The sequence below is a fragment of the Salmo salar genome, chromosome 02, assembly GCF_965601325.2.
Source record: "Salmo salar chromosome 02, fSalSal1, whole genome shotgun sequence".
In the NCBI taxonomy this organism is placed as follows: Eukaryota; Metazoa; Chordata; class Actinopteri; order Salmoniformes; family Salmonidae; genus Salmo; species Salmo salar.
Genome location: NC_138292.1, coordinates 19,682,364 through 19,699,725, shown reverse-complemented (window position 1 = coordinate 19,699,725; position 17,362 = coordinate 19,682,364). Strand labels below are relative to the sequence as shown.

The 17,362-nt window shown below is 45.0% G+C and overlaps 2 protein-coding genes and 1 pseudogene across 9 annotated transcripts; 2 read left to right on the top strand and 1 right to left on the bottom strand.

Moving 5' to 3' along the window:
• Positions 1 to 76: 76 nt before the first annotated feature.
• On the bottom strand, positions 77 to 8,574 carry LOC106605815 (DNA-directed RNA polymerase III subunit RPC3). Of its 7 annotated transcripts, none has more exons than XM_014201766.3 (14): positions 8,424 to 8,574; positions 8,084 to 8,249; positions 7,742 to 8,006; positions 7,442 to 7,660; positions 7,233 to 7,309; positions 6,977 to 7,081; positions 4,438 to 4,611; positions 4,245 to 4,296; positions 4,054 to 4,114; positions 3,788 to 3,938; positions 3,614 to 3,715; positions 1,889 to 1,938; positions 1,540 to 1,689; positions 77 to 178 (listed from the first exon to the last, which is right to left on the bottom strand). In XM_014201766.3, the coding sequence occupies exons 2-14, from the start codon at positions 8,228 to 8,230 to the stop codon at positions 100 to 102; spliced, it is 1,632 nt and encodes a 543-aa protein (XP_014057241.1). In that variant the 5' UTR covers positions 8,231 to 8,249; positions 8,424 to 8,574; the 3' UTR covers positions 77 to 99. The 7 variants fall into 7 exon arrangements, with proteins under 7 accessions (XP_014057241.1, XP_014057246.1, XP_014057242.1 ...); XM_014201771.3 differs by having other exon boundaries at positions 7,742 to 7,976; XM_014201767.3 differs by having other exon boundaries at positions 8,084 to 8,246; positions 8,424 to 8,570.
• Positions 8,575 to 8,588: 14 nt separating this feature from the next.
• LOC106591015 (E3 ubiquitin-protein ligase RNF115) lies at positions 8,589 to 16,658 on the top strand. Of its 2 annotated transcripts, none has more exons than XM_082960554.1 (9): positions 8,589 to 8,731; positions 10,745 to 10,803; positions 10,956 to 11,010; positions 11,210 to 11,520; positions 11,635 to 11,703; positions 12,000 to 12,072; positions 12,371 to 12,464; positions 15,420 to 15,535; positions 15,624 to 16,658. In XM_082960554.1, the coding sequence occupies exons 1-9, from the start codon at positions 8,654 to 8,656 to the stop codon at positions 15,741 to 15,743; spliced, it is 975 nt and encodes a 324-aa protein (XP_082816680.1). In that variant the 5' UTR covers positions 8,589 to 8,653; the 3' UTR covers positions 15,744 to 16,658. The 2 variants fall into 2 exon arrangements, with proteins under 2 accessions (XP_082816680.1, XP_082816679.1); XM_082960553.1 differs by having other exon boundaries at positions 11,207 to 11,520.
• Positions 14,647 to 14,809, top strand: LOC123739849 (uncharacterized; annotated as a pseudogene).
• Positions 16,659 to 17,362: the final 704 nt, after the last annotated feature.

Here is a 17,362-nt window from a genome sequence, read left to right as displayed (position 1 = left end):
AAAACCCAAACATATTTTATTGATGCAACTTTATGTCCATTGTGTTTCTCCCCTCCCTCCCTCCCTCCCTCCCTCCCTCCCTCCCTCCCTCCCTCCCTCTCACTTGGTCTTGGTAGAGAAGATGTAGGACTCCAGTAGAAAGACAGTCTCATCCACCTGGTTCTCTGTAGAGTCCAACCTTCAGGGAGAAAAGAAACAAGAGGTAATAAAGCTACAGTAATGTAGCAGTATTAGTAATAACGGTGTAGTAGTACTTGTTGATGTGAGGTCGTAGGCCTCTAGATGTTGTCTATAGACATATAGTATGGGTGTCGTAGCAGTAGCATCCCAACTGGTTGCATCACTGCCTGGTACGGCAACTGCTCGGCCTCCGACCGCAAGGGACTACAGAGGGTAGTGTGTACGGCCCAGTACACCACTGGGGCTAAGCTGCCTGCCATCCAGGACCTCTACACCAGGCGGTGTCAGAGGAAGGCCCTAAAAATTGTCGAAGACCCCAGCCACCCCAGTCATAGACTGTTCTCTCTACTACCACATGGCAAGCGGTACCGGAGTGCCAAGTCTAGGTCCAAAAGGCTTCTCAACAGCTTTTACCCCCAAGCCATAAGACTCCTGAACAGGTAATCAAATGGTTACCCGGAATATTTGCATTGTCCCGCCACCCCAACCCCTCTTTTACACTGCTGCTACTCTGTTTATCATATATGCATAGTCACTTTAAACTATACATTCATGTACATACTACCTCAATTAGCCCGACTAACCGGTGCCCCCAAACATTGGCTACCCGGACTATCTGCATTGTGTCCCGCCACCCCAACCCCTCTTTTACGCTACTGCTACTCTCTGTTCATCATATATGCATAGTCACTTTAACCATACCTACATGTACATACTACCTCAATAAGCCCGACTAACCGGTGTCTGTATATAGCCTCGCTACTGCTATTTTTCACTCTTTTTACTGTTGTTTTTTTACTTATCTATTGTTTACCTAATACCTATTTTTTACCTAAAAATCGCACCGTTGGTAAGTAACCATTTCACTGTAAGGTCTACCTACATCTGTTGTATTCGGCGCACGTGACAAAAACTTTGATTTGATTTAGTAGTTGTACTTGTTGATGTGACGTCGTAGGTCTCTAGTTGGAGGTCTCAACTTACTGTTGAGAGTTAGAATAGTAGAATACACAAGTTGCAATTTTGACATTTGTTGTGAATCAGCAGTTTGTATTAGTAGTAGTGGTAATGCAGTACTTGTTGATGTGATGTCGCAGGGCCTCTAGCTGCTGTCTCTATAGATCTATAGTATGGATGTAGTGGTAATTAAGGTGTAGTAGTAATGCAGTACTTGTTGATGTGATGTCGCAGGGCTTCTAGCTGCTGTCTCTATAGATCTATAGTATGGATGTAGTGGTAATTAAGGTGTAGTAGTAATGCAGTATTTGTTGATGTGATGTCGCAGGGCCTCTAGCTGCTGTCGCTATAGATCTATAGTATGGATGTAGTGGTAATTAAGGTGTAGTAGTAATGCAGTACTTGTTGATGTGATGTCGCAGCGCCTCTAGCTGCTGTCTCTCGGGGGCAGTGATCATCTCCTCCACCTCTGTCAACTGTTCAGGCTCCGCCCCACTGGCCTGCAGCGACGCCAGGATCGCCTCGATTCGCTGGGACTTCTCCAGCAGACGCCTGTCAATCAAACACAGGAAGTTTTGTACATGTACCAAAATTGCTGAGGATTATATATAGAAAAAGTCAGACTTGTTTCCATTGTGGTCCTCTATTGTCCTCAAAGTCAATATGCAGACCTAAAGAGACCTTAGTAGGAAACTTAGAGAATAAAACCAAATCTATCCATCCATCTACTTAGGAATCAATAAAAACTCACTTGTTCTCCTTGGTCTCGAAGAGGCGCCTCTCAATCAGATTAGCCACTGTCTGCAAGTAGTGATGGGGGACAAATGTATACAGTTACATATCGCAACATTGTTTTGGACTTCTTTTTATAATAGTAAGCCAACAGATTTTCTGCACTTTTATTTCCATGACTGATCAAAACAAACGTTCTCATGCGCTCTCATCTCTCTGCAGCAGACATAAAGCGAGCAATATGTTTGGAACATCAAATCGCAATATCGCATTGCATATAAAAACGTGAGAATCGCAATACATATCGTATCAGCACCTAAGTATTGTGATAATATCATGAGGTGCTTGGCAATTCCCAGCCCTATCTACAAGTCAGACGTCCACCATTAATTGTCAAGTCAGCGATGCACGAAGTAAACAGCAATCAAATCAAATGTATTTATAAAGCCCTTTTTACATCAGCAGATGTCACAAGAGCGCTTCTACAGAAACGCAGCCTAAAACCCCAAACAGCAAGCAATGCAGATGTAGAAGCAATATCAGGCAGGCTTCGCAACAATGAAGTGTGAATTGCGACACTAAATGTCTCTGCTGTTGTGGTCCTGAAGCTATCAAGTTGCAGCACCGTAAAGTACACATGCAGATATATACACTCATCGGCCAGGTTTAGGTACACCACCACATTCACGGAAATATATCGCTCCTACAGACTGAGTCACGTGACCGTGGCTTGCTATATAAAGCAGGCAGACAGGCATTGAGGCATTCAGTTACTGTTTGATTGAATGTTAGAATGGGCAAAGCCAGTGACCTAAGTGACTTTGAGAGTGATATGATCGTCGGTGTCAGGTGTGCCGCATCTCAGGAATGGCCACTGTCCTTTTCACGCACAGCAGTGTCTACGGTTTCCCGAGAATGGACAAACAAAAAACATCCAGTCAGCGGCAGTCCTGTGGGCCAAAACAGCTTGTTGATGAGAGGTCAAAGGAGATTGGCAAGAATCGTGCAAGCTAACAGACGGGCCACAAACAGGCAAATAATGGCACAGTACAACAATGGTGTGCAGAACGGCATCTCAGAACGCACAACTCGTCGGTCCTTGTCACGGATGGGCTATAGCAGCAGGCGACCACACTGGGTTCCACTCCTATCAGCTAAACACAACAAGAAGTGGCTCCAGTGGGCACGAGATCACCAACACTGGACAATTGATGAGTGGAAAAACATCCAACGAATCCCGGTTTCTGTTGCGTCATGCTGATGGAAGAGTCAGGATTTGCCGTAAGCAGCATGAGTCCGTGGACCCATCCTGCCTGGTGGTGGCGGGGGTGTACCACTGTCCAATCTGCAGCAACCGTGTGATGCCATCGCATCAGCATGGACTAACATCCCTGTGGAACGTTTCCGACTTTTAGAGTCCATGCTGCAAAGAATTCAGGCTGTTCTGGAGGCAAAGGGGGGTGTCCGACCTGGCACTAGATAGGTGTACCTAATAAACTGAAAGTATATTTTTGACTCGTTCTCTTTATTTAGACAGTTTAAAATGTAGATGTAAAGGTACAGTTGTAGAAGAGAGAAAGTCAGAAATAGGCTGGGGATTTAATGTGTCAATGTGGACAATATGTGTTCAGTAAACTGCAGCACTACCGCTGCGCCTCAGGTTTGCAAATATTTTGTAGTGCGTGCAACATCTTGTATCACGCTCATCCTGCTGCTCATAGTACAGCTTAGTTTGAATGTGTACCTTGTAGCAGTGCTGTAGCAGTAGGCGGGCAGTAGGCAGCTGGTTGACAGTGTACAGGTAGAAGGTACGTGAAGGGGCGTGGTCAGGAGTCTTAGGGATTTCCTAGGGTGGAAAAACACAGTTGAGCATGATAATGTATGGTTTGTATAGTGTGTGTGTGTATTTGTGTGTTACCTGTAGCTGTACCAGGTTCTCTGACAGCAGTGTGTACAGCATGTCTTTGGCCTCCTTGGCAGGGATCATAGCAAAGTCCTCCACCTGCTTCTGCTCCAGGTGACGTTTCCTTAGCAACAGACGGAAGATCCTAGCCGACCGCGAGCCAAACCTGACAATGGGAAAGGTTGAATGAATGACACCCTACAAGCTATGTAGCCACCGTGGGCAGACACATAAACAGAGTAAATGGACACAGACCAACTGACAAACACAGACACACCGACCTCTCCTGTACCACAGACTCCAGTGTAGCTCTCGCCAGGTTGGCCAGGGCTCTTTGGAGATCTGAGTGGTCAGTCAAGAAACGACCACTTACAACTGTATCATGAAATACTGGAAATTACCTATTATACAATAGTGTGTGGTGTGTGGATGAGAAACTCAAACAGGTTTCATCAGGGTTGTAAAAGGATACTGACCACATACATTCCTCCTCCACTGTCACCTGATTTCCCCACAAACTCCATCTGAGGAACAGAGGGAGGGAGAGAGAAACATCAGTTTACCAGCCTCCTAGGCACTGATCCAAGGTCAGTTCTGCAATTGATCTCCCAATGGTTAAGGTTGGGATATGGGGATGGGGAATCTGATCTTAGATCTGCTCCTACCGGGTCATCCACCAGAAGGGAGAGGTACTGGTCCAGGATTGGTCTGCTGATGCTGTAGTTGGGCGGGAGGGAGCGGAAGATCTCATTGGCTGAGAGGGGCTGAGTGTAGGCGGCGGTCTGTGTGGTGGTGACCTCACTCATCCTCAACATAGTCCTCACAATCTCACTACTGGTCTGTGGGGGGGGGGGGGGTAGAGAGCGGTCTTTTTCACTCAGGCCCCCCTTCCAGCATTGGGGAACATCCCGTATGACACATCTATTTATATGGGCACAAGCACTGCTCATGATACAAACTAGAGGTCGACCGATTAATTGGAATGGCTAATTAATTAGGGCCGATGTCAAGTTTTCATAACAATCGGTAATCGGCATTTTTGGACACCGATCATGGCCGATTACATTGCACTCCACGAGGAGACTGTGTGGCAGGCTGACTACCTGTTATGCGAGTGCAGCAAGGAGCCAAGGTAAGGTACTAGCTAGCATTAAACGTATCTTATCAAAAACAATCAATCTTAACATAATCACTAGTTAACTACACATGTTGATTATATTACTAGTTAATCTAGCTTGTCCTGCGTTGCATATAATTGATGCGGTGCCTGTTCATTTATCATTGAATCACAGCCTACTTCGACAAATGGTGATTTAACAAGCGCATTTGTGAAAAAAGCACTGTCGTTGCACCAATGTGTACCTAACCATAAACAACAACGCCTTTCTTTAAAATCAATACACAAGTATATATTTTTAAACCTGCATATTTAGTTAATATTGCCTGCTAACATGAATTTATTTTAACTAGGGAAATTGTGTCATTTCTCTTGCGTTCTGTGCAACAAAGTCAGGCTATATGCAGCAGTTTGGGCCATCTGGCTCGTTGCGAACTGTGTGAAGACCAACTTCGCCAAACGGGGATGATTTAACAAAAGCGCATTTGCGAAAAAAGCACAATCGTTGCACGACTGTACCTAACCATAAACATCAATGCCTTTCTTAAAATCAATACACAGAGGTATATTTTTTTTAAACCTGCATATTTAGTTAAAAGAAATCCAGGTTTGCAGGCAATATTAAACTAGGGAAATTGTGTCACTTCTCTTCCGTTCATTGCACGCAGAGTCAGGGTATATGCAACAGTTTGGGCCGCCTGGCTCGTTGCGAACTAATTTGCCAGAATTTTACGTAATTATGACATAACATTGAAGATTGTGCAATGTAACAGGAATATTTAGACTTATGGATGCCACCCGTTAGATAAAATACGGAACAGTGCCGTATTTCACTGAAAGAATAAACGTTTTGTTTTCGAAATGATAGTTTCCGGATTTTACCATATTAATGACATAAGGCTCGTATTTCTGTGTGTTATGTTATAATTAAGTCTATGATTTGATAGAGCAGTCTGACTGAGCGGTGGTAGGCAGCAGCAGGCTCGTAAGCATTCATTCAAACAGCACTTTCATGCGTTTGCCAGCAGCTCTTCCCTGTGCTTCAAGCAATGAGCTGTTTATGACTTCAAGCCTATCAACTCCTGAGATTAGGCTGGTGTAACCGATGTGAAATGGCTAGCTAGTTAGCAGGGTGTGCGCTAATAGCATTTCAATCGGTGACGTCACTCGCACTGAGACCTTGAAGTAGTTAGTCACCTTGCTCTGCTTTTGTGGAGTGATGGGTAACGATGCTTCGAGGGTGGCTGTTGTCGATGTGTTCCTGGTTCAAGCCCAGGTAGGGGCGAGGAGAAGGACGGAAGCTATAGTATTACACTGGCAATACTAAAGTGCCTATAAGAACATCCAATAGTCAAAGGTATATGAAATACAAATGGTATAGAGAGAAATAGTCCTATAATAACTACAACCTAAAACTTCTTACCTGGGAATATTGAAGACTCATGTTAAAAGGAACCACCAGCTTTCATATGTTCTCATGTTCTGAGCAAGGAACTTAAAATGTTAGCTTTTTTTACATGGCACATATTGCACTTTTACTTTCTTCTTCAACACATTATTTTTGCATTATTTAAACCAAATTGAACATGTTTCATTATTTATTTAAGGCTAAATTGATATTATTGATGTATTATATTAAGTTAAAATAAAAGTGTTCATTCAGTATTGTTGTAATTGTCATTATTACAAATAAAAAAATAAATACATTTAAAAAATATATATATAAAAAAAAGAAAGAAAGAAAGAAAAAAATCTGCCGATTAATCGGTATCGCATTTTTTGGTCCTCCAATAATCGGTAGCGGTATCGGCGTTGAAAAATCATAATCCGTCAACCTCTAATACAAACTGTTCACACCCGTCTTGTTGGTGGAGAAAACATCTTGTAGGTTTAAAGCTTTCCTGTAATTCTACACATTTTGTCTTGGTGCAGAGAAAATGTTGCCATTTATTTTTTATTTAACTAGGCCACGCCACACTCTCCCTGCTAACCCCTCAGTTTGGGAATCCCTGACTTAGACCACCCCATTAAATCTCTCCTGGTCTACAAGCATATGGAGGTAGTCTGTAGGGGTCTGTGTCACTGACCTGGTCCAGTTTGCTGGCCACAGCACTAACGATGGCCTGGTCTCTGAAGTGCTGATGGAACCTCTCAAAGTTCACCTGCCAGTAGATCCCCTCATCACCACACGACTGGAAAGAGAGGGAGGGAGGGGATAGAAAGAGGCACAAGTCATTCAGAACAGTTCCATTCCTTATTGACAGTAAAAGAAAAACAGAACAAGGTTCTCTGATTCTCTATAGCAGCCCATTATCTCTGAGTGTCAAGAGTAGAGGGTCTGACCTCTGAGTCCACCTTGACTTTCTTCCCTCCTCTCTGCTCCTCACTGTCGTCACTGGAGCGTCTGCGCTTCCCACGACCTGCCCCACAAACACAACAAGCGAGTGTATTGCAAATATTTACTGAATTACATATAGCAGGAGGTTTACATGTGGGTATGCACATAGGTGAAAAGATGCTACGTGTTATATGAGACAAAGTGTTTGCGGTACCTGTGAGTGTGACATGGGGCAGCTTGTAGCAGTCAGGGTTGCTCTCTGCTGTTGGGGGGGCAGTGGAGGCGGGGGTTGCCGGGGTGCCGGGGGTCGCCGGGGTAGCGGAGGTGGCTGCAGTTCCCATCTCGGCCACCGGAGGACAGCGCTGCAGGAAGTGAGTCTCCACCAACTTAGAGAAGGCTGAGACCACCTCACTGTACTCCATACTACGACCCTCTACAGAGAGAAAAATCATGAGGACAGAAGGAGAAGAAAATATAGAATAATCATACATCTTGTAATCGCTCTCTCACACACCCTCCATGTTATGAGTGAGTCGGTCAGCTACAGTCTTGACCGTGTTGCTCATGGTCATATGGCCTCGTTGTAGGACCTCCTCCACGATGAGTTCTCCTGTGTCTCCATACAGGGTCTTAGCTGTGTAGATGTACCGCGGGTACCGCAGAACCCTTAGAACCCGCTCACAGCTGGCCCGGTACTCCACTGGGCTCCCGGGGCCTCGCCGGCCCGACCCGAACTCACAAGCACCGTGCTGTACCAACACACACAGAGACTTCTTCACCTGCAGAAGAGACAGGGTCACCACCTAGGTTTAACAAAAAAATGTTGTGTGTGTGTGTGTGTGTGTGTGTGTAGTACCAGGTCCAGTGGTGTGTTGGTCTCATTGGCGATGGTCCTGAGGTTCTGTGTCCCTGCTATGAGCAGGTGAGTGCCTATCCTCTCCACCACCTCTCCAAAGTGCTCCTGTAGCAGCAAGCCACACAGCCGCACCTCCTGGGCAGTCATCTGCTGAGACAGGAGTCTGCTGAGACAGGAGGAACCGGGGAACAGGTCAACAACACGTTTTTTGACTGTTCCATCGAAATATACTTATGCTGAGAAGTATGATGACACTAACAACCGGTAACCAAATAACGGCTTTTCAACAACGTTCACTAACAACTTTAATTTTTATAACTTAACTGCCATGCTCACAAACCTTTGCAAAACACCCTTTTCAGATCATGGAATGAGTTTCGGGAGAATCCTCGCAAAACAACTTCAGAATCCCAAACACGTGATTGCCAGCGCCACAACACAACGAATTTCCGCCCTCACAGGTAAGCTTATTTTCCCAAAGTGTTGCGCATTGCATGAAGGGATGTTGGCGGACCACCCTCTTTGGTATGCAGGAGGACCGACGTCACTGTTTGTGCTATTCTGGGGAAGATGGCGGAAGCTGCGGCGATTCCCCCGCATCGGTTCTTCTGTCATTGTTGTAAGGGAGAAGTAAGCCCCAAGCTCCCGGTAAGTCAGTCGTTTCACCGTGTCCCGATCATGGCTGTTCAATGCAGGTCTTGTTCTTTTCCGTCGGTTGACAACCGAATCTGAGTCCAGCAAATAGCAGTAGTTGTTTAACTAGCTAGCTGCTAACTGTAGACGGCTAGCCAGTAGGGCCCTCGGCACTGGCTCTAGCTAGCAAACAAACAATGTTGATGTTTGTTGTTGCTCGCTTTAACAATAGGATTTGTCAACTAATTTCTTTAACAAAGACATTATGTGCAGTAATTGTTAAAGATTATACTGGCATGGTTGAATAACCGTACCTGTAGTTACTGAGTAACTGGTGTTATTTGATGTAATGTTAACCTTATTCGAGGTGGTTTTGTGTGCTTTTCCTGAATTCCTCGAGGAGGTAGCTATATGGAAATGTGATGGATATTTCAACGTAACTCGGTCAGTCTGGCTACTCCTTGGCCTACTAAAGCAGAGGGAATAAGGGGGTTTCCTTGGCCTGGGGCGCGTTCAGCAGGACACAACGGTTTGGCACGTTCAGATAGAAAATATTATGTAGAACAATAAATCATGTAGGGTCTATTTACGCATTCTATCTGCAACGTTCGTCAACTTTTGGCAACTGAATGTGGCACAGCTAAGTTTCACAATCAAACTGAAAGTAAAATGTAGCAAGACATTGCACAATATTTTGACTGCTTGACCCTAATTATTTAACTACATTAATCCGTATTGACTGCGTTCATTCTGGAAGAGACGTTATGACACTTAACGTTAACGTTTTGCATTTAGCTAGCTGCATCTGTTTGTTATCGCAGTCTCTGGCAGTCAGTCAATGTGTCAGATAGTCACTCAGTCTGCTTGTCTAAACCAACGTTAGCTAGGATACATTTGTGTATGTTAGGCTGGTCAGTGAGAGGCAGGCTGGTAATCCCCTGTTTATTCCCTTCCTGACATTGAAGCTAAATCTGGGAGGAGGCTGAAGTAGGCCTAGACACGGACCTAAAGACAGTTTTGTGATTTCCCTCTTATTGGGAACTAGATCTGTGCCTATGGGTCTGATTCATCTAGCCCAGGGTTTTCCAAACTCGGTCCTGCCCCCCCCATCATCAAGCTTGGGCTCCAGAGTGGCGCAGCGGTCTAAGGCACTGCATCTTAGTGCTAGAGGCGTCACCACAGACCCTGGTTCGATTTCAGGCTGTATTACCATGATTGGGAGGCCCATTGGGCCAGTGTAGTACAGGTTAAGGTTTGGCCGGGGTAGGCCGTCATTGTAAATAAGAATTAGTTCTTAACTGACTTGCCTAGTTAGTAAATAAAAGCTTTGATTATTTGAATCAGCTGTGAAGCGCTTGGGCAAGAAACTAAACTTGTACTGAGGTTGGGGGCCAATTTTGGAAACCCTGATCTAGCCTACCCACAGGCTAACCTGCTGGTCTCACTGTCACACTGTCTGTGCTGCTGAGGCATGTTTCAGCCATGCCCACTCACTGACTGCATATCAGCAGTTCATCTGTCTCACCTCCCCAAGGCATCCACTGAAAGAGAGAGGGAGCATGCCTCAAACATACATGGCAGAACCCTGTGCTTGTCCCTCTGAAGCCTTATTTCAGGCATAGTATCTGTATGTTTTCACCAGATGACAATGGCTGAGGCATAGCCTAAGCCTACACACAATATTGCATACAGCAATACAGGTTTTGAACAATTTTGGAATGAGGTTCAGTTCAAGTGTCCTTTTGTTTTGTCGAATAAAGAACATGTCTGTGTCATAGGCCTAATCCCATTGTGAGTGAACTTGACACTGGTGCCAGGGAAGAATACTTCTCGATGACAACTTCCACTTGACATGTTGTATGTTCCTGCTTATGCTATGTTCAAATAGGCTATATCCTGACTCTGCCACAGATCTCTACTAGACATTTCCTCATTCTACAGACCTCAGCAGCCTGTATAGAACATGGTGTATAGAACACGGTGTAACTCGTGTACTCTCTGAGTGTGTGGTGTTGTGTGTTTTTGCAGGAGTACATCTGTCCCAGGTGTGAGTCTGGCTTTATAGAGGAGGTAACAGAAGATTCCAGGTGAGAATATCTTGTTTCTTATGTCTGTAGCTTTAATGAATCTACCAGATATAGGCTAGGCAGAGTGAATGGTAGGTGGTGGAGAATGACTGTGTATAGATGTTGGATGTTACTAATGCTTTGTTCTGCCTCCTGTGTGCTGTTTCCCTCAGTCTGCTAGAGGGTGGCGCTAACGGGACAGATGACACAGCCACACAGTTTGCAGAGGTATGATATGCACTGTGACCTGGTGGGGGGATGCAAATGTCTACTGTGATTGCATCTGTACTAAATGTACCTTTGTGATCCCATCGTTCTTTCACATGCTTTCTCTATCTCTCTCTCCCTTCCACTGTCTCTCTCTCTCCATTCCCCCTTCTCCCACCCTCCCTGTTTTCACCCTCACCCCTCATTTCTCTCTCAGCAGCTGTGGCACCTGTTGTTTGTAGAGAGGCCTTTCACAGTGGATGGTGACAGTCCAGACTCAGAGCCCCGGGTCTCTGGTGGAGGGGTTGGGGTAGGAGCAGGGGGGTTAGGTCTGGGGGGGCTGGGAGGGCTAGCAGGCCTGGGAGGAGGTCCTATCGGAGGGTCAGTCCCTGCTGGGCTAGGAGGACCCCTGGGGGGTTCTCTGGGAGGGGGGGAACACTGGGGGCCCGGTCGCCCCCCTCGCCTGCACAGTCAGCGGAGGTACCGCTCCAGAGGGAGCAGCAGACCTGACCGCTCGCCTGCCGTAGAGGGGTGAGACTCCTCTCCTTACGATGCCATGTTGATATTCATATGGCTGTTTTGATCAGTTTTCAATGTTTTGCTGATCTCATTCCTGACTGATGTGTGTGCCTTCTCTCTCTGTAGGATAGTACAACAGTTTCTGGCTGGTCTATTTGCCAACTCTGGAGTTCCTGGCTCAACTCCCCTCTCTTGGTAAGAACCTTCTTACTGCCATGTAAGCAGTGGTTATACATTATGTTAGTCCACAGTTTGACTTACACACTTTCTCTTGTGGATTCCTTACAAATAGTGAGGTGGATCAACATGAATATTTGAATGTTCCCTGACTTGTTATGGGTGTGCCTCAGCCAGCACCCCTGCGAACCCTGTCATTTAAACCTAGCCTAAATCACAACACACATTGTTGCTGTTCATCATGTGTGAAACATAGGATATTTCCTGAATGTTTCATCTTTAACTGTAATTGACCTCCTCTCTCTGTGTGTTAGGACGGGGATGCTACACTCTAACCCAGGGGACTATGCTTGGGGACAGGGGGGACTGGACGCAGTCATCACACAGGTACGCACGCACAAACCCCATTCACATCATTTGGTATGTATGGCTACTAACCAACTATTACATCATACTATGTAGTATGCTATGTGGATGTTGGTAGACCCAGAATGCTAATGAAGGTTTAGCAGTTCTCTTGTTATTTTCTCTCTATCTTTTCCAGGATGTTTCTGATGGTTTTACTCTTTTATTGTATCATGCTAGGTTAGCACACAGTTTACAGCACAAAGGTGAATTGTAAAGCTGTTCTTATAGTTCCTGCAGCAACCATTGTGATGTATCTTCTCTGTCTACCTGTGTGTAGTTGTTAGGTCAGTTTGAGAACACGGGCCCTCCTCCTGCAGAGAAAGAGAAGATCTCCTCCATCCCTACAGTCAACGTGTCTCAGGATCAAGCAGGTCAGTCCTTTACCTCCTCTCCAGTCTCTCCATAGTGCCGTGGCCTATACACTACCAGTCAAAAGTTTGGACACGCTTATTCATTCAAGGGTTTTTCTTTATTTTTACTATTTTATACATTGTAGAAAAATAGTGAAAACATCAAAACTATGAAATAACACTTTTTAAGTTTTAGATTCTTCGAAGTAGCTACCCTTTGCCTTGACAGCTTTGCACTCACGTGGCATTCTCTCAACCAGCTTTACCTGGAATGCTTTTCCAACAATCTTGAGGAGTTTCCACATATGCTGAGCACTTGTTGGCTGATTTTCCTTCGCTCTGCGGTCCAACTCATCCCAAACCATCTCAATTGGGTTGAGGTCAGGTGATTGTGCTCCCAAGTGGCGCAACGGTCTAAGGCACTGCATCTCAGTCCCTGGTTCGAATCCAGGCTGAATCACATCCGGCCGTGATCGGGGTTCCCATAGGGCGGTGCACAATTGGCCCTGCGTCGCCCGGGGTAGGCCTTCATTGTAAAATAAGAATTTGTTCTTAACTGACTTGCCTAGTTAAATAAATAAAATAAAAGTAATTGTGGAGGCCAGGTCATCTGATGCAGCCCTCCATCACTCCTTCTTGGTCAAATAGGCCTTGCACAGCCTGGAGGTGTGTTGGGTCAGTGTCCTGTTGTTGAAAAACAAATGATTGTACCACTAAGCCCAAACCAGATGGGATGGCATGTCGCTGCAGAATGCTGTGGTAGTCATGCTGGTTAAGTGTGCCTTGAATTCTAAATAAATCACTGACCGTTTCACAAGCAAAGCACCATCAAACCACCTCCATGCTTCACGGCGGGAACTACACATGCTGAGATTATCCGTTCACCTACTCTGCGTCTCACAAAGACACGGCGGTTGGATACAAAAAATCAAATTTGTCCATTGCTCATGTTTCTTGGCCCAAGCAAGTCTCTTCTTATTGGTGTCCTTTAGTAGTAGTTTCTTTGCAGCAATTCGACCATGAAGGCCTGATTCACGCAGTCTCCTCTGAACAGTTGATGTTGAGATGTGTCTGTTACTTGAACTCTGTGAAGCATTTATTTGGGCTGCAATCTGAGGTGCAGTTAACTCTAATGAACTTATCCTCTGCAGCAGAGGTAACTCTGGGTCTTCCTTTCATATTAAATGACATTTTATTGGTCACATACACATGGTTAGCAGATGTTATTATGAGTGTAGAGAAATGCTTGTGCTTCTAGTTCTGACAGTGCAGCAATATCTAACATGTAATCTAACAATTCCACAACAACTACCTAATACACACACATCTAAGTAAAGAAATGGAATAAGAATATATAAATATATGGATGAGCAATGACAGAGCGGCATAGGCAAGATGCAATAGATGGTATACAGTATATACATATGAGATGAGTGAGGCAAGATCTGTAAACATTATGGCAATCCTCATCAGAGCCAGTTTCATCATAGCGCTTGATGGTTTTTGCGACTGCACTTGAAGAAACTTTCAAAGTTCTTGAAATGTTCCGGATTGACTGAACTTCATGTCTTAAAGTAATGATGGACTGTTGTTTCTCTTTGCTTATTTTAGCTGTTCTTTCTATAATATGGACTTGGTCTTTTACCAAATAGGGCTATCTTCTGTATACCACCCCTACCTTGTCACAACACAACTGATGCATTAAGAAGGAAATAAATTCCACAAATTAACTTTTAACAAGGCACACCTGTTAATTGAAATGCATTCCAGGTGACTACCTCATGAAGCTGGTTGAGAGAATGCCAAGAGTGGGAAAGCCGTCAAGACAAAGGGGGGCTACTTTGAAGAATCTCATATAAAATATATTTTGATTTAACACTTTTTTTGGTTACTACATGATTTCGTGAGTTATTTCATAGTTTTGATGTTTTCACTGTTATTCTACAATGTAGACAATTGTAAAGACATAAAAATAAAAAACTTGAATGAGTAAGTGTGTCCAAACTTTTGACTGGTACTGTAAATAAGCTAGTATAGCTGTGCTGCTGACAGCTGACTCATTGGCGTAAATTAGTACTCCTCTCTCTCTCCCTCTAGCTGCTGTCTCCTGTCCTCTCTGTTCTTGACTTTCTCACACATACACACATCTGTCCTGTCTCTCTTCCTCTCTGTCTGGCTGTCTCTCTCTTTCTTTCAGTCTGTCTCTGTCCCCCCTGGCCCAGGGCCCACATAGACAGACAGAGAGAGTGAGACAACAGCTATGTGGGCCCTGGGCCAGGGGGGGACGGAGAGAGAGAGAGAGAGAGTGAGACAACGGCTGTCTCTGACCCAGGACCCACATAGCTGTTGTCTCACTCTCTGTCTGTCTGTCTCTCTCTCTCTCTGTCCCCCCTGGCTCAGGGCCCACATAGCTGTTGTCTCACTCTCTGTCTGTCTGTCTCTCTCTCTCTCTCTGTCCCCCCTGGCTCAGGGCCCACATAGCTGTTGTCTCACTGTCCCTCTGTCTGTCTCTTTCTGTCCCCCCCTGGCTCAGGGCCCACAATAGCTGTTGTCTCTCTCTCCCTCTCTGTCTCTCTCTCTCTGTTCCCCCCTGGCTCAGGGCCCACATAGCTGTTGTCTCACTGTCTCTTGTCATTAAGAGTGGTACTTATTCCTCTTAAATCATCTCAACCAGCCACTCAGTAATTAGGCATCAGATGCTAGGCTTCAGTTATTTTAATGTCTGTTAGTCCGTCATTGTAAATAAGAATTTGTTCTTAACTGACTTGCCTAAATAAAGGTTCAATAAAAACATCTAATGTAACCCCTGCTTCATCATCCCTTCAGTCTTCCCATCTCTTCCTCTTTCTCTCTCTCTCCTGTTCTCTGTATACTGTAATATGGAGTATTTTTCCTGCGTGTAAGATAGTTATGTATGATAATTTATAACAGGAATGTAATACTAGATAAGAAAAAGGTGTGTGTGTGTCTCTCCAGACTGCAGTATGGAGTGTCCGGTGTGCAAGGAGGACTTTGCAGTGGGAGAGCCCGTCAGACAGCTGCCCTGCAACCACTTCTTCCACTCAGACTGTATAGTACCCTGGCTGGAAATGGTGAGGAGGACGGTGGGGTAATATTTAGTAGGAGGAATCTTTTGAAGACGTTTGGAACTGATTTTCTCCTCTCTCTCTCTTTCTGCAGCATGATACGTGTCCTGTGTGTAGGAAGGGGTTGAATGGAGAAGACAGCAACACCCAGAACCCCCCAGAATCCCCCTCTCTAAACACGGACCCCCGCACACAGGAGAGATGGTCCTTCTGAAATACACCTCCCCCTCATCCCTCCATCCCCTTATCGCACCTCTCCTCTGACCTCCTTTTAATCTCTCCATCTCATCTGTCCTTCATTGTACTTTTTTTACCCTCATCCCCCCCCTTCTCTCTACGAACTACTGCACACAGGAGATAAGGACTTTCTGAAGGATCTACCTCCTCCATCTCTGCCTCATTCCTCCGTGTCATCCCTTCATCTCACTTCTCCTTTCTGAATCATCTCTTCATCTACAGTCATAGGATGGTCATCTCAGTATGGCTGTTCCTGTCTCAATGCCCCTGGAACCATGTTCACACACAGAGTACACACACACACGTCATGATCCATTAGCTGTCCTCTGCCTCATCATGACCAAGCACTTGCCTTTACCTCGCTTCAAACATCAACCCCATCTCCTTTTTTCTACTCTTTTCTCCATATTCCTCTTTTTCCATCCTTCTGAAAAGCACTGCTGTAAAACAATGTTGTCTCTCCCTACTCCTGGGATGCATCTCAATAGTCTAGAGTGGCTTCCTCTCCTCATCATCTGCACTGAACATGGTGGATGCTCACCAGGAATTTGGTTTTTCCTTTCTAGCTCTGTCACATAAGTGCAGGAAGGAGACGAGGGGACATCATTTTGACTATTGAGACGGGCCCCTCTACAGTCTTTCGCTGTCATTCTGGTGTATATATTACAAACAGATTGCATCACCCTGTCATTTTACTCCTCCGTTGATGTCTCGTTTCACATTTCTATCACTCTATTTTTTTAATGTAAATACTTTTAGTCCAACAACTTCTGGTTTGAGAAGAGAACAACAAAGCATATTGAGAATGGAGACAAATGTGAATCCCTGGGTATTAGTCTGTATATTATATATATGATAACATGTATGATGTATTAAAAACCAGTAACATTGATTTATCAGGTGTGTCTGTCCATTAAAACCTCCCCATACTTGTGTGAAGACGTAATAGAGACAAATCATTTATTCAAAAGGCATTAATACATTCTGTACATGATTAATTTACATGATCTCTTTTATAAACCGTGATAATGTTATTAACCAGATTTCAGTTAGGAAACGGTTGTTAGCAGAGCGGTGTGATGGTCATACCGTCTCAAGCAGCAGCAGTGTCTGATCATAGTAGTGTACCTGGCCCTGGTTTGATCACATGCTATATTCACACATTCCAGAGCTTTTCCCAGTGTGATAAAGATCAGTGCAGATAGTCACAGCATACATAGGAACACACAACATACCTGGCTCTATTGGCTAAACCACACACACTTCAAGCTCTGATCAAAGAAATGCCGGAGCCCACGATGCTGCAGGGTTATCTATTAGATATGCTGTGAACAGTCAGCCTGCTATGAGGAGGGAGCACATTGGGCTTTAGGTGGTGATGGAAGTTGAGTGTAGTGGTGGAAATGTAGCGGACCTGGTGGTGAGGGATAATGTTGCTGACAGATGACAAACGTTTGGTCGTTTTTTGGAAGTGTAGCACAAGGGTAATGCCGACTGTGACAATGCTTTGAGTGATCCGTGTGTGTTCCATCCCAGTGCGGTCAGAGTGTGTGTTTGTCTGTGTATATGTGTGTGTTCCATTCCAGTGTGATCAGT

Coding starts and splice junctions, on each gene's coding strand:
- LOC106605815 (XM_014201766.3), bottom strand. CDS start 8,230: ATGACTGCCCAGGAGGTGCGGCTGTGTGGCTTGCTGCTACAGGAGCAC. Junction 7,661..7,741: donor ACTCACTCATAACATGGAGG/GTGTGTGAGAGA, acceptor TTCTCTCTGTAG/AGGGTCGTAGTATGGAGTAC. Junction 7,310..7,441: donor GCCCCATGTCACACTCACAG/GTACCGCAAACA, acceptor TTTGTGGGGCAG/GTCGTGGGAAGCGCAGACGC.
- LOC106591015 (XM_082960553.1), top strand. CDS start 8,654: ATGGCGGAAGCTGCGGCGATTCCCCCGCATCGGTTCTTCTGTCATTGT. Junction 12,073..12,370: donor TGGACGCAGTCATCACACAG/GTACGCACGCAC, acceptor ACCTGTGTGTAG/TTGTTAGGTCAGTTTGAGAA. Junction 12,465..15,419: donor CGTGTCTCAGGATCAAGCAG/GTCAGTCCTTTA, acceptor GTGTCTCTCCAG/ACTGCAGTATGGAGTGTCCG.